Raw genomic sequence first — 22,482 nt, forward strand, 5'->3', positions numbered from 1 at the left:
CCAGGGGAGGAGGCGGCGTGCGCCGCCGTTTCTGGGCGGGAGCCTCCAGGCCTGAGGCCTCCAGTTCTGTCCTAGGTGCATGAACTTGGGGAATCTACTTCTCTAAGGCTCAGGGCTCCCATCTGTAAAATGGGGATAACCTCAGTCCTGACTTTTATGGGCTTGTTTTTAGGATTAAGTGAATTCGCTTAATAATAATCAGAAAGTTCGTACACAACAACCATCACTGCAGAAGGATCTTAAAATTCCACTATGAGAACTTTCTTCAGCTATCCCGAGATTCTGCTCGCCCCGAACAGTCCACAAGCCACAGAGAACACAGTGAGTGCGTTCGGCACACACGTGCCTCCCCGGACCAAGAAGGGGCAGCTGTTCCTAAACCCTCTGGTTACCACCCCGAGGACATCCCTGCTTTAATAATCCTTCCGTTTGCCAAAGTTTTCCTGGTTCTTACAAGCCTCTGATGGTCACTAATCAATTAATTGTTAATATTTCTAACGAGGAATTTCTAAAACTAACACACAGCTTTCTGAAAGTTCTCTAATCAATCGATGCCAGACTGGGAATGACTTGTAGGATCTGGGCTTCTGCAACCCACCGTTTGATGACCCCCTTCCTCACATGGCCACTGTTTTTTTTTTTTTTTTTTTTTAATTTATTTATGATAGTCACAGAGAGAGAGAGAGAGAGAGAGGCAGAGACACAGGCAGAGGGAGAAGCAGGCTCCATGCACCGGGAGCCCGACGCGGACTCGATCCCAGGTCTCCAGGATCGCGCCCTGGGCCAAAGGCAGGCGCCAAACCGCTGGGCCACCCAGGGATCCCACATGGCCACTTTTGACAACCATTTCTTACTTCCAGATACAAGAATTGGGGCCTTCGGGTGGTAGAGGAAGGTCCCTAAGACCACAGGGAGGACCTGCCCAGCTTGTCCCCCGAACTTGGGGAGGCAGGTAAACAAACTTGAGAGTGGGGGGTGGGGAGGGGGGGGTGGTGCAAGACGAGATATGTCGTTTCCATCTCCGGAACAGAATCTGAACTAGACTGTGGCCAACATATGACACCAACTTCCGAGTGTGGGAATCACAGGATTTCAAGATTCACCGGCTCCTGGCAGGGTTGCTTAGGTTATATTTAGCAATCTCAAATTGCCTTTTTTTTTTTTCTCTCTCTTTCTCCTTTTTTTCCCCCCTACTCTTTCTTTCTTTCTTGGGCCTAAAGGAAGTGAGTTTCCTGACATGCGGTCCTCACAGCCAGCCCACCGACCCAAGGCCCAGGGACACGGACGTGTGCGCGCTGCTGGGCTGCAAGGCACCCACTTCGGGGGGGCTGGGGGTGCGCGCGGGGGCCCCTCCAAGTTCTCGTTCGCGTGCTCCGACCCTACAGCCAGACAAAGACCGCAAGTTGTCGGGTCCACGGGCCCACGCAGGTGGGGGCGAGTCTCCCCGGATGGGGTCCGCTCCCGGTGCGCCGCGGGGGGCCCCCAGGGGGCCTCTGCGTGATTGGGGGGGCTCCCCCCGCCGCGCTCCAGCCCGGGCCCGCGCCCCTCCCGGCCCCGCCGCTGCAGGCCCAGCGCCCCGCGGGCCCCCTCCCCGCCCCGCAGAGGGGGCGCCGCCCGGTCCCCCGCGGCCCCCTCGGGCTCCGCCGCCGCATCCCCCGCCCGAGCCCCGATACCCACCCGGGTCCCGCAGCGGGGGCCGGATTCGCGCCGGCTCCCGGAGCCTCCGCCGCCGCCGCCGCCGCCGCCGCCAGTGAGGCGCGGTGGGGCGGGGATGCGCGGCGAGGCCCGGCCCCCGGCCCGCCCCCTCGCGCCCCGCCCGCCCCGGCCCCTCGCCAGGCCCCTCGCCAGGCCCCTCGCCGGGCCCACCCGGACCCGCCGAACCCACCCGGGCCCGGCCGCCCCGGCCCAGCGGAGACCCCATCCCGCCCCTCGGCTCGCCCCAATCCTGCCCCAGCCACCTCGCGCCCTGGGGACCCGCGTGCCCTGCCCTGGGCCGTCCTGATCGCGGGGCGCAGTGAAGGCGGCAGCCCTGGGCCGCTCCCCGCGCCCTCCCCATCCTCCGCCGGCGCCTCTCCTCTTTGGGGCAAGGAGCGGGATCACCCATCGCCCACCCGAAGGCCCTTGAGCATCCCTCCGCCCCCCCTCCCCCTCCCCCGGGGCCCCAGGTCTGCGGATGGATGGGCGGGCTCCAGGCTGCACCCGCAGCCACCCCCACCCCCCGGGGGGTGCTCCGGAGCCCCTCACGCCCCCACCTCGGCCTGCCCCGGGGCTCGGGGCACTGAGCGGTCGCGGGTCCCCGGGACATCGGAGCTGCCTGGCTGGACGCTCGTGGGTGGGCACAGGGTTGTCGCTCTGCAGCCCCCGAGCCAGGCGGGACGCAGCCCGGACTTAGAGACGGAGAAACTGTTTATGTCTCCATGTGTCTACACGGGTGGGTGCTGCGCGCCTGCAGCGCGGCGGTGGCACAAAGGCCGCGTCTCCGCGCCGCCCGCGCCGGCCCCGCGCGTGGTCCCCGCCCGCCGGATGTTGACGGCGTCGCCTAGCAACGGGGATGGCGGAGCCGGGCGGGTAAGCGGAGGGTGAGGGTCTCGGCGCCCCCACGCCGCCCCCTCGCGCTCACGCCCTTTCCCCCGCGCCTCTGCCGCGGCCCCCCCCTTCCCGCCTCCCCGGCCCCCCCAGCCCTGCGCGCCCCTCTGCTCTGCGGTCCCTTTGTCAGCTCCGGTCCCCTCCCCTCTCTCCCCTTGCTTTGGCCGCTGGGCTCTCAAGCCCGGGGCTGGCTCGGCCCGCAGTAACCATGGCAACCAGGATGCTTGGCCCTGCCTGCCCCCGAGAGTTCCTGTCCTTTGAAATAAAGCAGGAGGGCGCAGGGGCTGGTGGCAGGGTCTCTCCCTGACTCCATCTCTGTGTGCGGGGGACCTTCACCGAGGGGCTTCCTGACCGTGGGGACCTCGCCCCTTCCTCTGCTGCCCCCAGGCCTGCCACGGGGGGGGCTGGGGACAGAAACTGTTTTAAGGGACACCTGCGTGGCTCAGCAGTTGAGCATCTGCCTTCCGCTCAGGTCGTGATCCTGGGGTCCCGGGATGGAGTCCCGCATCCGACTCCCTGCAGGGAGCCTGCTTCTCCCTCTGCCTGTGTCTCTGCTTCTCTCTCTGTGTGTCTCTCATGAATAAATCAATAAAATCCTTTTCTAAAAAAAGAAATAATTTTACCTTAGGCGTTTCAGTAGTGTTCCACTTTTTTTTTTTTTTAAAAAGATGGGTTTATGTAAACTGACATGGAAAGAAGTCCAGGTTATATGAAACGAAACGACTAAATGGAAAACAGTATGTAGAGTTGTGATCTCTGATTGTGTGTGGGTTTACAGGCGTAGAAAAATATTTGAAAGAATGTTCCGTTAAATCTTTTATTACTAGTGGTTATCTTGAGAAAGGGAGGGAAAACCACAGAGGATTTTCATTATCTGTGTCACACATTTGTGTATGAGTTTGACTTTTTTTTTAAAGGAGCTTGTATTTTTTTAAAAAAGATTTTATTGATTTATTCATGAGACACACAGAGAGAGGCAGAGACACAGGCAGAGGGAGAAGCAGGCTCCATGCAGGGAGCCCGACGCGGGACTCGATCCCAGGACCCCGGGGTCACACCCTGAGCCGAAGGCAGGCCCTCAACCGCTGAGCCACTTAGGCGTCCGGAGCTTGTATTTTTAATTACGAAAAAATAATTTTAAGAATGTAAATCATGACATTCTTGTACTATCTAAATCATGGAGAAACCAACCAAGAGTCTCTAGAGTAGTCACTTTTGTGCAACTTTCTCTTAGTCTATATTTCTGCTCCCCAGTTTGGCCCCAGACACAAGTTTATTTAAGGTGACTTTTCTGTTATCCTGTACTTGTGCTGTTCCCTGAATGTTTCCATAATTATTTTTCATGCATTCATGGAGCAACTCTTTGGTGGCACTCCCTCCCTCCATGTGACAGGCATGATCTAGTATTTGGACAAAGTCATGGCCAACTGCCTGGAGGGGAGGCAGATCATGAGCAAGTCAATAAGAATATATCCAGACACCGGGAGGTGACAAATGCCAAGAGAAAGAACACTGTTATTTGAAACTGTTAAACTGTATTTCTGCAACCAGGTCTCAGCTGGAAAGCGAATCAACTTCTGAAGAAGACGAGGCCCAGAATCATGAAGGGGACAGGGTAAGGTTCCCTGTGGGGTGGGCTGTGCTGGGCTTGTCTTGACTAGGAATTAAGGAGTTTAGAGCTGTTCGAGAACACCGTAGGGGGATCCTATGCTTTGCACTAGAACAGACTCGGCCCCGTCGCTGGTGGCTGGCCGGGATGTCCTGTGTCTCCTGCTCGGATCACCCCGAGGTTTTCAGAACTCAGGTTCTGTAACAAAGGACGCCAAAAAATTACAAACACTGGAAGGAAGAGATAAAGCACGGAGCATGACCTCTCAGGGACACGCAGGCCTGTGCGGATGCAGTTCTCCCGCAGTATAATTACACGACTAAGAGCAGAACTTCTCGGCAGCCTGGGCCTGTGTTTCCTGACTTCTCCCCCCCACCCCACCCCGCCCCGCCCCGCCACATATCTGCAGGTGTCACCCACTGGGAAGAGCAGTGACCAGGACGATGACGAGGCTGTTGGTGCTGCCGAACTTTCTGAAGAGGAAATTACAGCCTTTGAGGAAGTCACAACGGAAGGAGAAATTGAAAGCGAGGGGGAAGTGGAGACGGATGGGCAGGTGGAAACGGAGAAGGAACCTGAGTTCGAAGGGGGATTCCAATCCGATCTCGAAACCGTATCCCTCGAGAAGAAAGCCAGTTCCACGGATCTGGCTTATTCAGAAGTCGGTGCCTGGGAGGAGGCCGAAGAGGAAGTGGGCCCCACGTACCCGGTTGAGCAGATAAGGAGGGAAGGCGTTCCCAGAGACGCCCCCCATCCATCAGAGGCCAGAGATTCGAGGGACCTCTCCACGCAGCAGGCGGTAGGCTCATCCGAGCAAGCAGGCCCAGACGCTTCTGGAGCCAGGGCTCGCAGATCGGTAAGCGGCCCCGGGGTCTATCTTATCAAAGTGTTTACTGTGGTTTGTCACCCTACGTGAGGGATCGCAGGGCATATTCTAAAACCAAACTGCAATCTCTGTTGGAAATTTCTAAGCAGACTTGGGTCTCAGGCCCCACTGGTGAATGCCAAGGGTTCCTGGGCCTTTCTTTGGTGTTCCCAAGCCCAAGGTAGGGGACGTTCCATGTAAGGGCATCCAGGTTTCTGGTCTCCAGAACAGCACCATCCAATGGCACTTTCCATGGTGATGGAAATGCTCTTTATCTTTACTGTCCCACATGGTAGCCATCAGTCACAAGGGGCGACACAGAGCACTCCAAATGTGGCCTGGGAGATGGCGGAACTGAATTTTTAATGAAGATTCTAAAGAACTTAAATTTATATAACTGCCTGTTGCTACTGGCTACCCTACTGGACAGGGCAATTCTAGACGATAATGATTTGTAATGACAATAGTTATGGTCCCACACTTTTCCTTTGTTGTTGTTGTTTTTAAACAAACATGGGCTTACAGAAAAGGTGAAGTATGATTAGAAGCACTTTTTATTTTTATTTTTTTAAGGCTTGGAGAGTCAGTCGACGATCTGATGCCCCAACTTCTTCCAAACACTTCTGTGTGACTGTTTCCCACAACCAACCACAGTATAACTGTCAAAATCAGGATATTTCATTGCATCACCAAATAATCCTCAGGCCTCATTCACCAGCTGTCCCAACGATACCTTTTAGAGCAGAGGTACAGTTCCAAATCAGACGTTGCCTTTAGCTGTCCCATCTCTTAGGTCTTAATCTTTCCCTGACTTTAATTACCTTGACTCTTATGAAGATCACCAGCCAGCCACTTTTAAAATGGCTCTTGGTTTGGATTTGCCTGGTGTTCCTCTTTAAAAAAAAAAAAAAAAGAGAGAGAGAGAGAAAAAGAAAGAAAAAGAAGGATTTATTTATTTATTCATGAGAGACACACACACAGAGAGAAGCAGAGACACAGGCAGAGGGAGAAGCAGGCTCCATGCAGGGAGTCCGATGTGGGACTCGATCCTAGAACCCTGGGATCATGTCCTGAGCCAAAGGCAGACACTCAACCACTGAGCCACCCAGGCGCTTGCCTAGTGTTCCTCTTGATGCGATCTGGGTTACCATCCTTGGAAAGGGGTCACAGAGGGAGGCTGTGTTCGCCTCGTGTCCTATGAGGTGGTACATGACTGAAGTTTGTCCCATTACCAATGATGTTGGTGTGGATCCCTTGATGGAAAAGCACCAGCCTTCTCCCCTGGGAAATTACCCTCCACCCCTTTGCATTTAAGAAAAATTGTGTGGGAAGGTGCTCTTTTTGTTTGAGATAAGAAAGTGAGTATTTTAAATGAAAAAAAAAAATCACAACAGATGACCACCATATTTTTAGGAGTTCATATTTCTCTTAGCAGCCTGTATAGGCCCATCTCTTGTCAGATTTACCCCTAACTATTTTGCATTTGTGATGCTATTGTAATCGGCTTCCACTTATTTGTTGCTAAATCGTATGCAGCGCTGTATTGTATATAGAAATACAACGGATTTTTGTATATTGATCTTATATTCAGCAACACTGCTAATCATCCTTGTTAGTTCTAGTGGCTTTTTTTTTTTCTTGGTAGAATCCATAGGATTCTTCATAAAGATGATCATGTTGTCATAAAGGAGTTTAACTTCCTTTTCAGTCTGGATGCCCTTTATATCTTTTTCTTGCCTTCTTACACTGGCTAGAACTTCCAGTACAACACTGAATAGAACTTGTCCCCCGTGTGGCCAGTGAGAGCCCATTTAAATTGGCCTGTGTGTCCTTCTAACACACCAGAGTTGTTCTTTTTTTTTTTCACCACTGTCATCCTTGGAACACTTTCTCTTTCTCTGGTACATACCGCCCAGCCCTAGAATCAGGCATTTCTCCAGAGGCCTGGTTTCTTTTTTTAAAATTTATTCATGAGAGACACACAGAGAGAGGCAGAGACAGAGGCAGAGGGAGAAGCAGGCTCCATGCAGGAAGCCCGATGTGGGACTCGATCCCAGGACTCCGGGATGGTGACCTGACCAAAGGCAGATGCTCAACCACTGAGCCACCCACTGAGCCACCCAGGCATCCCAGGAGCCTGGTTTCTTTTCATGAAAAATAACACGTAGAAGTCATGATTTGGGTGCTACATAATCTCTCTGCCATTAGGATGTCACTGTCCCCAGGTCTCTCAGTATCATACACAACACACATACACACACACACACCACAGAGCTCACACCAATCCCTCTCTGACTCCTCACTGCTGAGTGGGTTCCCTTCAGTGTCCTCTCCTCCCATACTTCCAAGTCCTTTGTCCAGCAATAAGCCTAGCCCCCATTTCCCATGTCTTAATTTGATCAGTCTCCCGGATGTAACCTTCACTGCACTTCTCCACCCCCAAGTGGACCCTCCTCACCCCACCTGAACCCAGATGCTCCCACACTGGACTGTCCTTGTTACCCTCATCACTGTTGGACCAACCCGACCCAGGCCAGCCCCAAATATTTGGGCTGTGACTCTGTGCCAGGCTGTCCTCTGTGGGGACTCTTGTCAGCAGGCCCAGGCCTGTCACCTGTGCTGTGATGACTTCCCATGGGACAGGCTCTGAAACCCACCCTCCTCACCCCACATTAGGGCAGCCTCCCCACTACTGGCTTCAGCTCTGAGTTGTTCTGGAAGGAAAGCAAGGAGCAGGGTTACATTCCTCCATATTCGACTCTGGTCTGGACATGCCTGCACCTTTGACATTGTGTCTCAGTGACTGACAACCATACAGGGTGGGAACTATTATTATCCCACAGTACAGATGAGGACACGGGTAGATGGACTTCCCTGCCCAGGGTCATGCAGCTGGGATGGTTGCTCTTGCTCGAAGCCACCATTCTGAACCACAAAGCCACGATCCCACCCCACCTGGTGACCCCTAAAAAGTTAATAACTTTGGAGAGTGACATGATTTGATGATTGCTAATTAAGCTAAAAAAACAAGTGTCTTCACCTTGTAAGATGTCCGGAGATTTGAAGTGCAGGCCACAAAATGAGCTATAAACTCAGCTTCCACCCTTGGGTCTTGTTTCCAGAAAACTCACAGGGATCAACCAGAAGGGCAGAGGCAGACCTGAGAGAGAAGCCCTATTTCCCTTCCTCCCAGCTGGTGCTCAGCCTTCAGAAGGAACAGGAATTGGAGTGGGAGCTCCTCAGTACCACGGTGTATGGGGGCCTCACTGCTTTCATAGTAGGAGAAGCCCCTGATGGACACCCCAGAGGGCAGCACTTTTGACTCTGGGTCCTCATTACTATCGTTATGGTTCTGGCTGCTTCAGAGAAGTTTCTGGAACCAGCATTATCTGAGCAAGTATTACATGAGCTAGGGGTTGAGGCATCCCAACTCTGAACCAGCCCATGGCCGACTATGTGAACTTCAGGGAAGGTCTTGAGCTTCTGTGAGGCTGCTTCCCCTCAGATAACAGAGGTGATGCCTATCTGCCTCACAGGGTGTTATGCAGGGTCATTCCTATCACCAATACTCACCAGGTCATCATCAGCAATAATTATTGCCAACAATAATAATGGCAAGAGTCTCTTTTATTATTTTATTTTATTTTTTATTTATTCATGAGACACAGAAAGAGAGGCAGAGACACAGGCAGAGGGAGAAGAAAGCTCCATGGCAGGGAGCCCGATGTGGGACTTGATTCTGGGACCTTGGGATCAGGACTTGAACTGAAGGCAGACACTCAACCACTGAGCCACCCAGGTGCCCCCCAAGAGTCTCTTTTAATATTTTTTAAAGATTTTATTTATTTATTGGAGACGAGAGAGAGAGAGAGGCAGAGACAGAAGCAGGCTCCATGCAGGAAGCCCGACGTGGGACTCGATCCTGAGTCTCCAGTATCATACCCCAGGCTGAAGGCAGCGCTAAACCGCTGAGCCACCTGGGATGCCCAAGGGACTGGGATGCCCAAGAGACTCTTTAAAAGAGACTCTTTTAAAGCTAAAATGGAGCCATGCATTTTTAACAAGAGAAGATTTTTTTTTTTTAATCAAAATGTCCCAAGGTAGGGACCCCTGCGTGGCTCAGTGGGCGAAGTATCTGACTCTTGCTTTCAGTTCAGGTCTTGTTCTCAGGACTGTGAGTTCAAGCCCTGAATTGGGCTCCATGTTGGGTGTGGAGCCTACTTTAAAAAAACAAAAACAAGGGATCCCTGGGTGGCGCAGCGGTTTGGCGCCTGCCTTTGGCCCGGGGCGCGATCCTGGAGACCCGGGATCGAATCCCACGTCGGGCTCCCGGTGCATGGAGCCTGCTTCTCCCTCTGCCTGTGTCTCTGCCTCTCTCTCTCTCACTGTGTGCCTATCATAAATAAATAAAATTAAAAAAAACAAAAACTAACAATAACAATAGCAAAAACACAAAAGTGTCCCTAACCTGGAATCTTTTGAAAAAAGAGAAGTAGAAACAGCCCCTCTGGGAGACCTTCGCCTGGGGCTGAGGTTTTCCAACATCCTTTTGTAAAGAGGATGCTTGGAGATGTTGCTTACCATCCTCGAGGAGATTAGCATTTGGGAGTAAAGAAACCAAAAAAAAAAAAAAAAAAGAAAGAAAGATAAAGAAAGAAAAGAAAAAAGAAAAGAAACCCATGTACGACACACACTCATACCTTAGCATTTACACTCTGCTACAGCTCTAGACAGGCAGAGGCCAATCCCGAATTCTTTGTGGGGGTGGAGGGTGGGGGCAGGTAGGTGTTTTCTGTTTTGGAAAAGCCAACTAACCTTTACATCCAAATGGTTTCCTATTGCCTTAGCAGTTATGTTGAATCTTGAACACTGCGAGAGATCAAAATCAAATAACTTCTCAGTCCGGATGACGGCCTTATTGATTCAGGTTTGGTTGTTCTTGCTCTAGAAAAAAACCAGCGAAGAGCTCCCGCAGGAAGTCTTCCCTCTGGGGGCACAACACCACCTTCAACTGAGCCAGGGGAGCAGCAACACCTCCTCCGACTTTGACTTTGAGGAGCTGCTCCTGAGCGAGGAGGAGCCCGAGGAGGAGCCCGAGGAGGAGCCCGTCGTCGGGGAGCCAGGTACTGGGGCACCAGCAGGTTGTCCTGCCCATGGGATAAGCCCCTCCCCATCCCGTTCTGAGCAAGGGGTGCCACTCGTCTGCCCTCTCTTACCTCGCTTCCTGTTCAGCGGTGAGCTGAACGACAGAGATGTCATTAACGGATATGGATGATACGGATGGAGTGTTCCCTCTGTTTTATCTCACGTCATCCTTATGGTAGCCCAATGACGTAGGAGCCATTCTCCCATTTTACAAAGACCCTGAGAGTCACTTAGTGACCCACCTGGGTAAATGACAGAGCCAGGCCTTGACCGAGCCTCAAAGAGTCGCTCGGCACACCCCGTCCCGTACCCCAGTGCTGTGGACCAGGGAAAGCAGACCCGGGTATTTCTTATCCCTTATGGGACACGTGCATGGATGGCCCATGCACACATCTGAATGAGTTAAAAACAGGACAGGATCTCTCCAGCTCAGGCAGATAGGAGAGCAGAACTAGAGCCTCCCTGATTCTTTTTTTAATCTTATCAGCTGTTTCCCATTAAAAAAAAAAAAAAAATCAGGGCAGCCCGGGTGGCTCAGCAGTTTAGTGCCGCCTTCAGCCCAGGGCCTGTTCCTGGAGACCCGGGATGGAGTCCCGCTCCCTGCATGGGGCCTGCTTCTCCCTCTGCCTGTGTCTCTGCCTCTCTCTCTCTCTCTCTCTGTCTCTCATGAATAAATAAAATATTTTTAAAAAATCAATGTAGGGGATCCCTGGGTGGTGCAGCGGTTTGGCGCCTGCCTTTGGCCCAGGGCGTGATCCTGGAGACCCGGGATCGAATCCCACGTCGGGCTTCCGGTGCATGGAGCCTGCTTCTCCCTCTGCCTGTGTCTCTGCCTCTCTCTCTCTCTCTGTGACTATCATAAATTAAAAAAAAAATCAATGTAGTCCATACACAAGAAGGCACCTTCCTGTTCACTCACTATTTGTGTCTAAAAAGTATCTACAAAATTTATTTCCTTCTTGGAATATATTAAAGGTAATTAATACACATTACCTTTAAAATGCGATCCTTTCTACAGAACATGTTGAAACCAACGCATAGAAGATTCACGAACAGGAGACACCGTGGGTCGCGCTTCTGAGCCGTCACCCATGGGAAGCCTTTTCGTTGTCTTTTCCATCCTGTCGCATGAGGTTGGAAACCAGCCTTGCTGGACAGCACCTGCAAGGTGGCCTCCGCAGCCACTGTATGAACCCAGTGATGCTTGCTCCGTCCCCAGGGGTCCCCCCGGAGGAGCCTGATGCGCAGCCCGAGGGAGGAGCCGAGCCCGCCTTCCTGGACCGGATCCAGCAGCTGAGCACCGAGGAGGGGACGGAGGGGAGGATGGAGTCCGAGGGGAGCGACGAGGCAGAAGAGGACAGACAACACCTGGTGGTTCTGGACCCCGACCACGTAAGGACCCCTGACACCTGCCCGCCTGCTGCCCAGGCTCGCCTCTGCCCACGCTGCCAGCCCCGCCCCCACTTTGTCCCTCCGTTGGGGCCGCTGCTTCTTGAGGTCCCCCCTCATTTCGGTCTTATTCGCTCAGAGTCAGCCGTCCTCGACCTCGGTGCTGCCGCCGTGGGGATCCGGTTACTCCCCGGGGAGGGACCGTCCTGGGCGGCACCCCGGCTCCTCCTGCCAGACGCCAGGAGCACCCCTGCCCCTTAGCCGTGACATCCTGGATGTGGGCTGGGGGCACAGTCACCCCACTCACAGCCGCGGCTCTGAGGGCACCTACTGGGTTCCCTCACCCTCTGGCGAGCCGGGCAGGCAATCCTGCTTGGGTGAGCCCGGCTGGAAAGCTGGTGCTGCCTACGGTGCAGAAAAGCTGCGCAGTCCTCTGGGAACAGAGGCTCAGGGCCCCTTGACCCCTCGGCCTCGGGGTCGGGAGCACCCAGGATCACCACTCCAGCTCGGGGCCCCTTGCCCACCCTCAGCCCTGGGGTTGGGGGCACCCAGGACCACCACTCCAGCTCGGGGCCCCTCGCCCCCCCTTTGTCCCCGGCGTAGGGGGCACCCAGGACCACCACTCCAGCTCGCCCGGTCATTTTTGCCAAAATACTCACTCAGGTCTTCAGTGCATGGGACGGGACCGTGGTGTCCTTAGTCCGGCTGCCAGGGCAAGTCCCGGGCAGAGGTGGGGAGCCCCCAGCCTGGATGTCCTTCCTGTTGCCCCAGGGAGAGCTCTGGTGACTCAGGCCACGCCCGCATGGCCCGACCGTAACCAGGCTTGCTTCCCTGTTGTGCCAGCCGCTGATGGTGAGGTTCCAGGCTGCCCTGAAGAACTACCTGAACCGCCAGATAGAGAAGCTGAAGCTGGAACTTCGAGAGCTGGTGCGCGTCCGTCTGTCCAGCCCGACCGTCCCCCCCGCCCCCGCCCCGCCCGGCGTGTGCCCGCTTCCTGTGACCGGGCTGTCTCTCTGCTGCAGAGCCTGGCCACCAAGCAGAGCCGAGGGCAGCGGCAGGAGCTGGGGGTGGATCTGTACGGGGTCCAGCAGCACCTGGCCCGCCTGCAGATGCAGCTGGAGAAGAGCCACGACCTGCACTCGATCGCCGCACGCGCCCGGCAGCAGAAGGAGGCCGAGCTGCGGGCCGCGCGGCTGCTCTACACCCGGGCCTGCGAGGCGGCCGACGGCGAGCGCCGCAAGCGTAAGGCTGGGCGTCCCGTGGGCCGCGGCCACGGGGTGGGGGGGCCTGCAAGGCACCCCGCGTGCGACCACAGGGCCCCGAGGTGCAGGGCGTGGGCGCCTCCCGGGGGGCGGGGGGAGTTCCGTGGTTCCGTGGGAGAGGAGGCGCCGTGGTTAGGAAGCAGCCGATGTGGAAACCCGAGAGGCAAAGGGGGAAGAGGCTGGGAGGCCGCTGGGCGTGGGCAGGTTTGAAGAGGCGGGAACCCCGGGGGAGGCCGGTCCCAAGCACACAGGCCCGGGGGATGCCCTGGGACCAGGCCCCTGCACCTGCCGGGCGGTGGCCGCCCTGAGCCGCCGCTTGCTGGCTCTGCTGTGAGCGTTTCCGGCTGTGGGTTTCTTTACGTTCTAAGTTTCTCTGTCAACGACGTGATCATCACAGTGAGGGAGCAACCAACACAGACCCAGACGAAGACTGAATCACACGGACGCCCCAAGTGTGGCTGCAGAGAAAGGATCCTGACCCTGAGAGATGCAGAACTTTCTGGATTGACAGAGTCGGGCTAAGCGCTCGTTTACCAAGCATCCTCCCTGATGTCCGCCAGTCACAGAAAATACTGAGAAGAGAAGAACGCGACCTCTTTCGTGGGGACGCAGGAAAGAGCCACGTGCACTCCGGATGGGACAGGACACACAGGCCCACACGGCCTCCGCGCCAGCGGCCCTCAGTGGAGGCGGTGAACGTGGCCGGGGCTTCTGGAGAGATGAAAACATCCTCTTGGGCGTCGTGTCCTTTCTGGAGATCACCGGGACACAGGAAGCCGTTCAACCAGCAAGGATTCCAGAAACATCACGCTTCCTCCCTTCTGAGCACTAGGGAATTTGGCGCTGCCACCGCCCTGCCCCTCGGGCTTTGCCACTGGAGAATGTCCTCAACTGCCCACCCCACCTGGGAGGGGGTCACCGAACCTTCACATCAAAATGTGAGTGCTCGGCAGCACCTCCAGACTCGGGGGATGGGGCTAAATGGACAGAGCGGATATGTCCAGGGGCACGAGCCTGATGCCAAAAAGACGGGAGTGCGAGCGTGCACGGGGTGTTCTGCGTGAGACTTTAAAAGATGTCACATCAGGGATCCCTGGGTGGCGCAGCGGTTTGGCGCCTGCCTTTGGCCCAGGGCGCGATCCTGGAGACCCGGGATCGAGTCCCACGTCGGGCTCCCGGTGCATGGAGCCTGCTTCTCTCTCTGCCTGTGTCTCTGCCTCTCTCTCTCTCTCTCTGTGACTATCATAAATAAATAAAAATTAAAAAAAATAAATAAAAGATGTCACATCAGTAAAATGAGAGCAAACCGTCAGGGGAAAAGGATACTTGGAATTAAAAAATATAACCATCTTGCCAAAACAAACAAAAAAAAGATCACTTAACAGACAAAGCAATATTGCCGAAAATCAAACATGTGAACCGAGAGGCCAGTATGAGGAATCCTTCCCCAAATTCAGAGCAAAAACTGCAATGGGTGGGACTTTTTGAGGAGGAGAAACAAGACATGGAAGTCAGACCTGGGACCATCGACACCCATCAGGCGGAAGTCCCGGGAGATCAGGGGCCCACGGACGGCATCAGAGAACATCTCTGCGCGAGTTCAGCAAAGGTGGGTCTTCAAATATAAAGACGTACAGAAGGCCCGACAGCTGGAAAACAGAATAAACGTGCCTAGACACAGCGGGTGAGATTTTAAAAATTCCAAAGCAAAAGGGAAAAAAGTGCTGTCGGCCTCCAGGCCGGACAAAACCAGACTCTGGCAGGCGGAGAGCAACCCGCTGGCCCTGGCACGGGCCCAGGGGGACGCGGCCACCGGGGCACACGCAGCCCGGCCCACAGCTCCCATTCAGCTGTTGTTTGAAGGAAGGGCCAGGATCTTTTGTTTCTTGCCCTGGTCTTGTTTACTTTTTTTTTAAGCCTTGCAGGTTATCCTAATGGGCAGTTGGGGCTGAGACTCACGGATTTCAAACATCAGTGACAAGGTGGCGATGCTCGGAACATAAGAGGACAGAGTCCCGTCCACATGGAGATCATTGACCAGCCGGGATTAATGGCAAAGGGGAGTCCCCGTATCAGAGCTCCTGGCCGCGTGGAAAGCACTCCGGTAAGACCCATGACCTTCGCACAGTTTTCATCAACAAGAAAATAAGACTTTCTACTCGGAAGCCTGAAAAAGGACAAGTAAACTAAAAGAAATGGGAACGAGGAGTTAATAAAGCAAAATAGCAGAAACTGGTACCAAAAAAAAACAAAACAAAAAAACCCAAAAGCAAAAACAAAACAAAGAGTTGACCTGATAGAGAAAAATAAAAATACTCAGTTTTTGAAACGACCAGCAAACTGAGTAAACCTGTGGCACGCCCGACAAAGAACAAAAAGGGGTGTAGCACAAGCAGCAAACCCCGGGAATGAGGACAAATCAGAGGCATTACCGCGTTTTTATTTCAAGAAGGCCACGCTCTGCACTGGTTTCATTATTGAAGACATTGGAAACGTTGTCCGGCCTCTATCTCCCCAGAAAGCACCAGTCTGTATGTCGCGGAGGAGTCCTCCCCGCTACCCGCGAAAGGAACAGACGCCCCCTGTGCTGCTCAACCCTGAGAGGGGCAGGGGGGGAATCTGGGAAACCTCTCAGGCTCGCTTTACAATGCTTAGGTTAGGATAAACCCTCCCTGCAAAGGCGACAGCCTCAAACACAGCAGTCTCCGCCCCGTGAGGCATGAAAATCCTAAATAAAATAGTAGCAGACTGAGTTTGGCCACATTTATTAAAAGAAAAACGCCCGGCAGTCAAGAAGAAGGGCTTCCCTGCAGAATTCAAGCCTCGTTTGAAATTAAGAAGCCTGCTAATTTGACGCATTATATCAATAAGTCGGAGGCGAGGGTGGAACAAAGGATTTTCTGAGTGGACGTGGAATGGGTGTTTGCTACCACTTCCCAAACTAGTTCTCTATCGTGTTTTGAGACATGAACAAGAAACACTGGAGAAGGTGTTAGGACGGAGACGGGGACGCTGCCAGCACCCCCTGGTTCCTGCTTCAGGGGCTCCGGCAGGCAAAATAAATGAGGTGCGGATTTGGGACGTGAAATTCCCACTGTCTACCAATCGTAGATTGTTCACCTAAAAGATTAAAAAAAAAAAAAAGGCAGTAATAGAAACGGGAAAGAAATCCATAAAGTAGCTGAATGCCAGATCTAGCACTCTCTCCTATCCCAGTAATATCCAGTTAAGAACCAGACCGTTGTTAAGAGTCTCATCCACCACGGTTATAACAACCATAACATACGTAGAATAGATCTAAGAAGGAGTGAGCGGAGAAAAAAGGACAACATTTCACTAAGGGACGTAGAACAGATTTCAATGAATAAAGCTCCTGTGTTACTGGGAGGAAAGCCACCCCGTATGCAGGTGGTCCCTGCCGTCCCGATTAACAGGCCGTTCCGTGCCACTCCAGTTAAAGTCCACGATGCATTGTTTGTGGTGAACTTAAATTTATTTGACACAGTAATTTGTTTATTCATGTTCAAGGAGTAATCATTCAAAATTTGAGCTCCAGGATGGGAATCCCTTTCTTCCTCCTCCACAGAGGCGGATTATTGGTTCTTGTGTATTTTTTTTTTCTTGTGTGTTTCTTTAAAGGTGTTTTTGCATGTAAAAGCAAAGTTACAAGGGCATCTTCTCTAAAAAAAAAAAAAAAAAAATCAAAGACCTGCATGTCACACCCACTACTTGTCACTGACCGAGGCGTGCTACAGAAGATTCCGTTTGAATATATAAAAAGCTCTCCATTCGCCACAAATTGATTTCAAAGTTGCCTTGGAAGAGTAAATGCACAAGAATACCCAAGAAAAATTTGAAAAGGGAAGATAATGAAGGAAAATTGTCCTATCGGGTATCAAAACACGGTATCAGTCGGCAGCAATAAAACCAGGACAGCACTGAAGGAAAAAACAAAAAACAAAAAACAGGCACTCGGATCGATGGTGGAGAGCAGAGGATACCAGGAAACTCACGTGGGAATTTAGCTATTTACTGCAAATTATATACATGTACAGACTGCCTTTTTAAACCACTATATATTTTTTTTGACTGTTGGGTCTCCTGAAAATAAATACCCAGACCCCTATTTCACACTGTACAAAATATACAGTCAGCTACCAAAAATAAGTAAGTAAATAAATAAAGTAAAATCAGCTACTATAAATATTTAAGGAAATCACAGAAACGTTAGAAGAATATGGAAGATTGTTGTGTTTTTGTTTCAGTTTTTTTTTTAATAAATTTTTATTTATTTATGATAGTCACAGAGAGAGAGAGAGAGAGAGAGAGAGAGGCAGAGACACAGGCAGAGGGAGAAGCAGGCTCCATGCACCGGGAGCCCGATGTGGGATTCGATCCCGGGTCTCCAGGATTGCGCCCTGGGCCAAAGGCAAGTGCCAAACCGCTGTGCCACCCAGGGATCCCTGTTTCAGTTTTTTAAAATAATTTTGGGGTGAGGCAGGTCTCCAGAAGCGTGATGTGAAAGTACGGAGACCAGAGAGGAGGAGTTTGACAGTGTTGCTCCTATGAAAACATAAAAACATATCAAGAAGCACGACAAAGTCAGAAGACAAACACAAATCGGGGCAGGGGGGACCCTGTTGGCACATCGGTGACAACCTCCATGTGTTCTGTGTCACGGTTCCATGCCGGGAAATAAATTCCCACAGACTTCGAGGCTTGAAACAAGCGGGTGTATCTGGGTGCTCACACAGCTCGAGGTCAGAGGTCTGGCTGGGCCCCCCGTCCCCCTCCCGTGGGCATCCCAAGGCCGCACCCTAAGTGCTGGTTGGCTGGTTCTCTTGTGAGCACCCCGGAAAATCCGACTCCGGGCTCGTTCACGTCGTTGACAGAATTCAGCTCCTTGCAGCTGCAGGACCGAAGTCCTGCTTCCTCATGGGCTGTCGGGGTGGGGGCGGCTCTCAGCTCCTAGGGACTGTCCGCGTCCCTCGCCGTCTGGCCCCTTCCCTCTCCAAGCCAGCTTTGCAGACAACCCCCTCTTAGAGGATCCCGTTCACCCTGCCAATCACCCTCACTTCCTCCACCTTGCCACTCTCGCTTCTGGAGGGCTCGCCTGCTTAGGCCAGGCCCACCTGGCAACTTCCCCTGGGACGGATAACACGACGTGGTCGCAGGGGGGCTCAGCAGGACCCGAAGGCCGCGGGAGCCATTCTCAAGTTCCACACCCCCCGCCTTTACTGCATCAAGACTTCTTCGACGCCGAGCAAGGAGAGACGAGTGTCCCAGTAGCAGTGTGGCCGAGGCCGTGAGCCGGGGACTTGGGGGAGGGACAAACACGGTCATTAAAACAGTAAAACCAGGTTCAACTCCACTGATCTGAGAAGACTGCAAACGTAAACAAATGTTGGGAATACGGACTTGTAGTTACTCAACCAGCCACCGAAGCAAAGCAGGTGGAAGTCCGGGCCCCGGGGGCAGCAGGGCTCCCGCACGTTTCCGGAGGCTCGGTGCGGCGCTCGGTCAGCGCGGGCGGCCGTCGGGGCCGAGGGGGGCCGAGGTCCAGGCGTGGGCAGTGCGCCGGTTCCTCCCGAGGCCTCTCTCCTGGGCTTCCCGCCGCCGCCGCCTTCTCCCTGTGGCCGCATCTGTGTCCTGATCGCCTGTCCTCGTGAGGACACCAGCCGAGAGGGGTTAGCCCCCCTCACGTGACCTCACTTTACGGTTATTCTCTCTGTAGAGACCCCGTCTCCAAAAGCAGTCCCCGCCGAGGCCTGCCCGGGCCACCCCGAGGCCTCCCGCGCCCTCCCTCGCCCTCCCTGGCGCCTCCCCCCACCCCCATAGTTCCTACCCACGCAGGACCCAGAGACTTCTCCCTCGGTAGGATTTTTACAGTCCCCTCGGGTGCAAAATAATGTGTTTCAGGGTTAAGCTGCAACCCTTCGAGGACACCTGCCACCCAGCACCGTGAATTTATATTTATATTCTACAAATCCGTCTTCTGCATGGACCAATCCACTTAGAAAGGAACGCTCCATGCGAGGGAGCAAACTGCTGTCGCTGGAGGGTTAGCTCCCCGAATGAATGGGGAATCTGGCCTTCTAACTCCATCCCCTGCGAGTTTTGTTAAAAGGAGTCAGTTCCTCGGAGTGGGGTCCCCTCCAAGTGGTGCATGGAAATCCGCCGTCTGGCTCTGAGTCGGGGAGTGGGTAGTGCCGGGCCTGCGAGGACAGCTCGGGTGCTCCCGGCCTGCACCCTACGTGGCCATTTCCATATGGGGGGACCTCTGGCGGAGCTCTGCACCCCCTCCAGCGGGTTTCCCCCCAGGATGTAAGGCCCTACCTAAGACTTCCAACCTCTACGCGGTAAGAAATCTGTAAAATTTAGCACGGGGCCTCCCAGCCTGCACGGGTCTCAGCAGGGCCTTGGACCCCAGGGGCGCCTCGGACACGGGGGGCAGTGAGGCGCTGGTTGCTCTTGCTGGCCGTGGATTGCCTACGTTTTTGTCTCTCCAATTAGACTGCAGGGCTTCGATGGCAAAGTCGGGGTCGTGGTGGCTTAGGAGCAGGTTCCCAGGCTCGGCCCACAAGGCAGGAGGGGAGCGTGCGGGGGGCTCCGGGCCCCGTGGCCACGCGCCGGGTGCTGAGCAGCCGTCGTCCCCGTCCTCCCCCCACAGTGGCGGCTCTGCAAGCCGAGCTGGAGAGGCTGGCTCTGCACCTCTTCTACATGCAGAACATAGACCAGGACGTGCGCGACGACATCCGCGTCATGAAGCAAGTGGTGAAGAAGTCAGAGGCGGAGCGCACGCGGGCCGAGGTGGAGAAGAAGCAGCAGGTATTGCGCAAATTCGATGCAGGTGCAGCCACCACCAAACCCTCCGTTTCCCGAAAGCCCCTTTGCTCTGCCTCCCGCGTGAATTACCGCAGCCCCCGGGGTCTCTGGTGGGGGTCGGGGTTGGTGGGGGCGGATCCTGGAGCGCCCGCGGTCTCGCTCCCCAGGACCTTCACGTGGACCAGCTCACCACCAAAGCCAACCAGCTGCAGGAGCAGATCGCCCTGCTGGAGGCTCAGAGCTACGCGCAGGCCGAGGACACGCGGGCTCTCAGGAAAGCCGTGAGCGAGGTAGGAGAGCAGCCACCTGGTGCCCGCCTCGCGGCGCCAGCCCAGAGCACCCCAGGGCCCCACTCAGCCCGCCCGCTCCCCCACTGCTGCGTGTCTCCCTGATGATGCTGAGCCCGGGGCCGCCGGCAGGTGGGAGAGACTCGGTGCAGCGCCGCGGTCAGAGGCGCACCCTAGGAAGCAACATTGCTGGGCCTTTCTTGTTTGTTTTTTTGTTTTTGTTTCTGTTTTTTGTAAATCTGTGAACGACTGTCTGCAGTCATGTGTTCAGAACAAGGCGAAGGAAACAAGCTGCTCTTATTGGGGAAAAGAAAATCCTTGAACAAAGGGACAGGCACACCTGGGTTCATAGGGGAGAGCGGCCCAGACTCTCCAGCCTGTGCACCTAGACTGTTTTCTTTTCTTTTTTTTAATATTTTATTTATTTATTCATGAGACCCAGAGAGAGAGAGAGGCAGAGACACAGGCAGAGGGAGAAGCAGGCTCCATGCAGGGAGCCCGACGTGGGACTCGATCCCGGGACCCCGGGGTCACGCCCTGAGCTGAAGGCAGACACTCAATCGCTGAGCCACCCCGGGGCCCCTCTAGAGTGTGTTCTAATCAGAATATCGGCGGGGGGGGGGGGGGTGAGAGGCAGTTTTTAATTAGCAGAGAGACTCTTAGGTTTATCTGAAGCGTAAATTCAGGGGAATGGCCAGGGATCGTTCGGGAAGGGAAGTTCATGACACGTTTTTGCCCGGAACTGAGGGGTTTCCCGAGACATGGGACTTCCTGTGCCAAAGCCAGCAGAGCCCCGGACACACCCGGGTGGAGAGTCACCCTCACATCACCCCATCAAACATTACCTGCTACAAAGCCCTGGCAGGTAAAGTAATGTGTTCCCGGAGTCAGGGGACAGACGGGCAGGCCACGGTGGCCCATGGGTAGAGCCCTGGAGGAAGCAAACGTTTACATAAAACTCGAGTGGGTTATAAATTAGCGGAGAGCAAGCGAATCGTGCACAATGCAGGAGGGATGTTTGGTTAATCATTTGGGGGAAAATTAAACCTTTTCCTCATACCAGACACTAAAATAAATTCCAGATGGGATCAAGAATTTAAATGGGGGAAAATGTACTGGAAGAAAAGAAAAAAATATATATATTTTTTAAAAAATCCGGAGCGGCAGAGGCTTTTGTAAGCACAGTCCCGAGAGCAGACCCTCTAACAGAGCAGACGGGGAGGGTGAGGCACATGGACCATGGCGCCTGCGGGTCGAGGGCACCAGCAACAAAACGAAAAGACGGGAGACCCACCAGGGAAAGACAGGCTGGTGGGGGGGAGAGATTGTGCAAAACAGTGAGAAGCCCCCCGAGCCCGGTTCTACTGTGTGCCTGATGGACATCCACGCGATGCTGTAACGTTTCCTCTCCTGACCTCCTTCCGGGCCTCCTGCCCCCTCCCTGCTGGGGGTGTCCCCCCCACACACCCAGGCAGGGCCGCCCTGTGTTCTCTCCACTTTGCCTTCCTGCACCTGACACAGCAGGTGCACCACAGACATCCGTGAACCAACGGATGAGGAACCGCTGAGAGCAAGGGCCTGGCAGGGACCGATCCTACCAGGCTCTCCAAGAGGAAGCAGCGAGGGAGGGGTGGCCCTTCCCTGCAGCCTCCCACCCCCCCCCCAAAACTCCGCAGCCCCTCCCAAATACCACCTGGGCTTCATCCCAAGGAAACTACTGAAGATGCACACAAGTAAAAATGTCGCACATTCAAAACCCCACAAGTGGGACGCCTGGGTGGCTCAGGGGTTAAGCGCCTGCCTTCAGCTCAGGGTGTGATCCCGGGGTCCCTGGATCGAGTCCCGCATTGGGCTCCTTGCATGGAGCCTGCTTCTCCCTCCGCCTGTGTCTCTGCCTCTCTCTGTGTCTCTCATGAATAAATAAGTAGTCTTAAAAAAACAAAACAAAACAAAACCCTCTCTCCACTGCAGGCCTGCACAGAGATCGATGCCATTAACATGGAGAAGAGGCGCATCCTGCAGCAGTGGGCCACCTGCCTGGTGGGCATGAAGCATCGCGACGAGGCCCACAGAACCATCCAGGAGGCGCTCAGGTATGGGCGCACCCGCACCCCGGAGGGGCCGGGGGCTCGGGGTGGCAGGTACACACCGCTGGGCCCCCACGTCCTCCCAGGTGGGCCTCCCAGGTGGGTGCCCATCCCACTGGACCTGCTGGGACAAAGGGCTGCACGTGCAGCCCCGCAGCCCCGCTTCGATGCCCAGAGCTCCCTGTGGTTCACCAACATTCAAGGCTTCTGAAGCCTTTTCAAACTTTCCGTGGTACCAGGAGCAGCAGAGCTCTCTGATCAGGCTTCCTGGGAGGATTGGGGGAAAGAGTGCGAGGAGGAGAGAGGGGTTTTTATGTCTGGGAGAGAAAGGTCTCCCTCCGCTTTGCTTTCCACCCCCTGCGTGGGGAAACCCTCCCTGGGCGATTGTTCCGCGACGCGTGCCAACCGGGACCCTGACCTAAACTCC

The 22,482-nt window shown here is 54.5% G+C and overlaps 2 protein-coding genes across 4 annotated transcripts in view; one reads left to right on the forward strand and one right to left on the reverse strand.

Moving 5' to 3' along the window:
- The window catches only part of TBC1D16 (TBC1 domain family member 16), a 76,083-nt gene extending 74,326 nt beyond the window's left edge, over positions 1-1,757 (reverse strand). For all 3 annotated transcript variants that reach the window (XM_041725493.1, XM_041725492.1, XM_041725494.1), the window contains exon 1: positions 1,678-1,757. The gene's annotated coding sequence lies outside the window, so the exon portion shown is untranslated. The remainder of the gene's footprint in view (positions 1-1,677) is intronic.
- Positions 1,758-2,366: 609 nt separating this feature from the next.
- Positions 2,367-22,482, forward strand: part of CCDC40 (coiled-coil domain containing 40) — a 42,899-nt gene continuing 22,783 nt past the window's right edge. Inside the window, exons 1-10 of the mRNA XM_041725630.1 lie at positions 2,367-2,568; positions 4,138-4,201; positions 4,605-5,051; positions 10,009-10,183; positions 11,425-11,597; positions 12,438-12,521; positions 12,617-12,836; positions 19,527-19,684; positions 19,849-19,971; positions 21,940-22,061. Of these exons, the coding sequence (XP_041581564.1) occupies positions 2,552-2,568; positions 4,138-4,201; positions 4,605-5,051; positions 10,009-10,183; positions 11,425-11,597; positions 12,438-12,521; positions 12,617-12,836; positions 19,527-19,684; positions 19,849-19,971; positions 21,940-22,061 (1,583 nt within the window). The 5' untranslated portion in view covers positions 2,367-2,551. The remainder of the gene's footprint in view (positions 2,569-4,137; positions 4,202-4,604; positions 5,052-10,008; positions 10,184-11,424; positions 11,598-12,437; positions 12,522-12,616; positions 12,837-19,526; positions 19,685-19,848; positions 19,972-21,939; positions 22,062-22,482) is intronic.

This window comes from Vulpes lagopus, chromosome 12 (genome assembly GCF_018345385.1).
Source record: "Vulpes lagopus strain Blue_001 chromosome 12, ASM1834538v1, whole genome shotgun sequence".
Classification (NCBI taxonomy): domain Eukaryota; kingdom Metazoa; phylum Chordata; class Mammalia; order Carnivora; family Canidae; genus Vulpes; species Vulpes lagopus.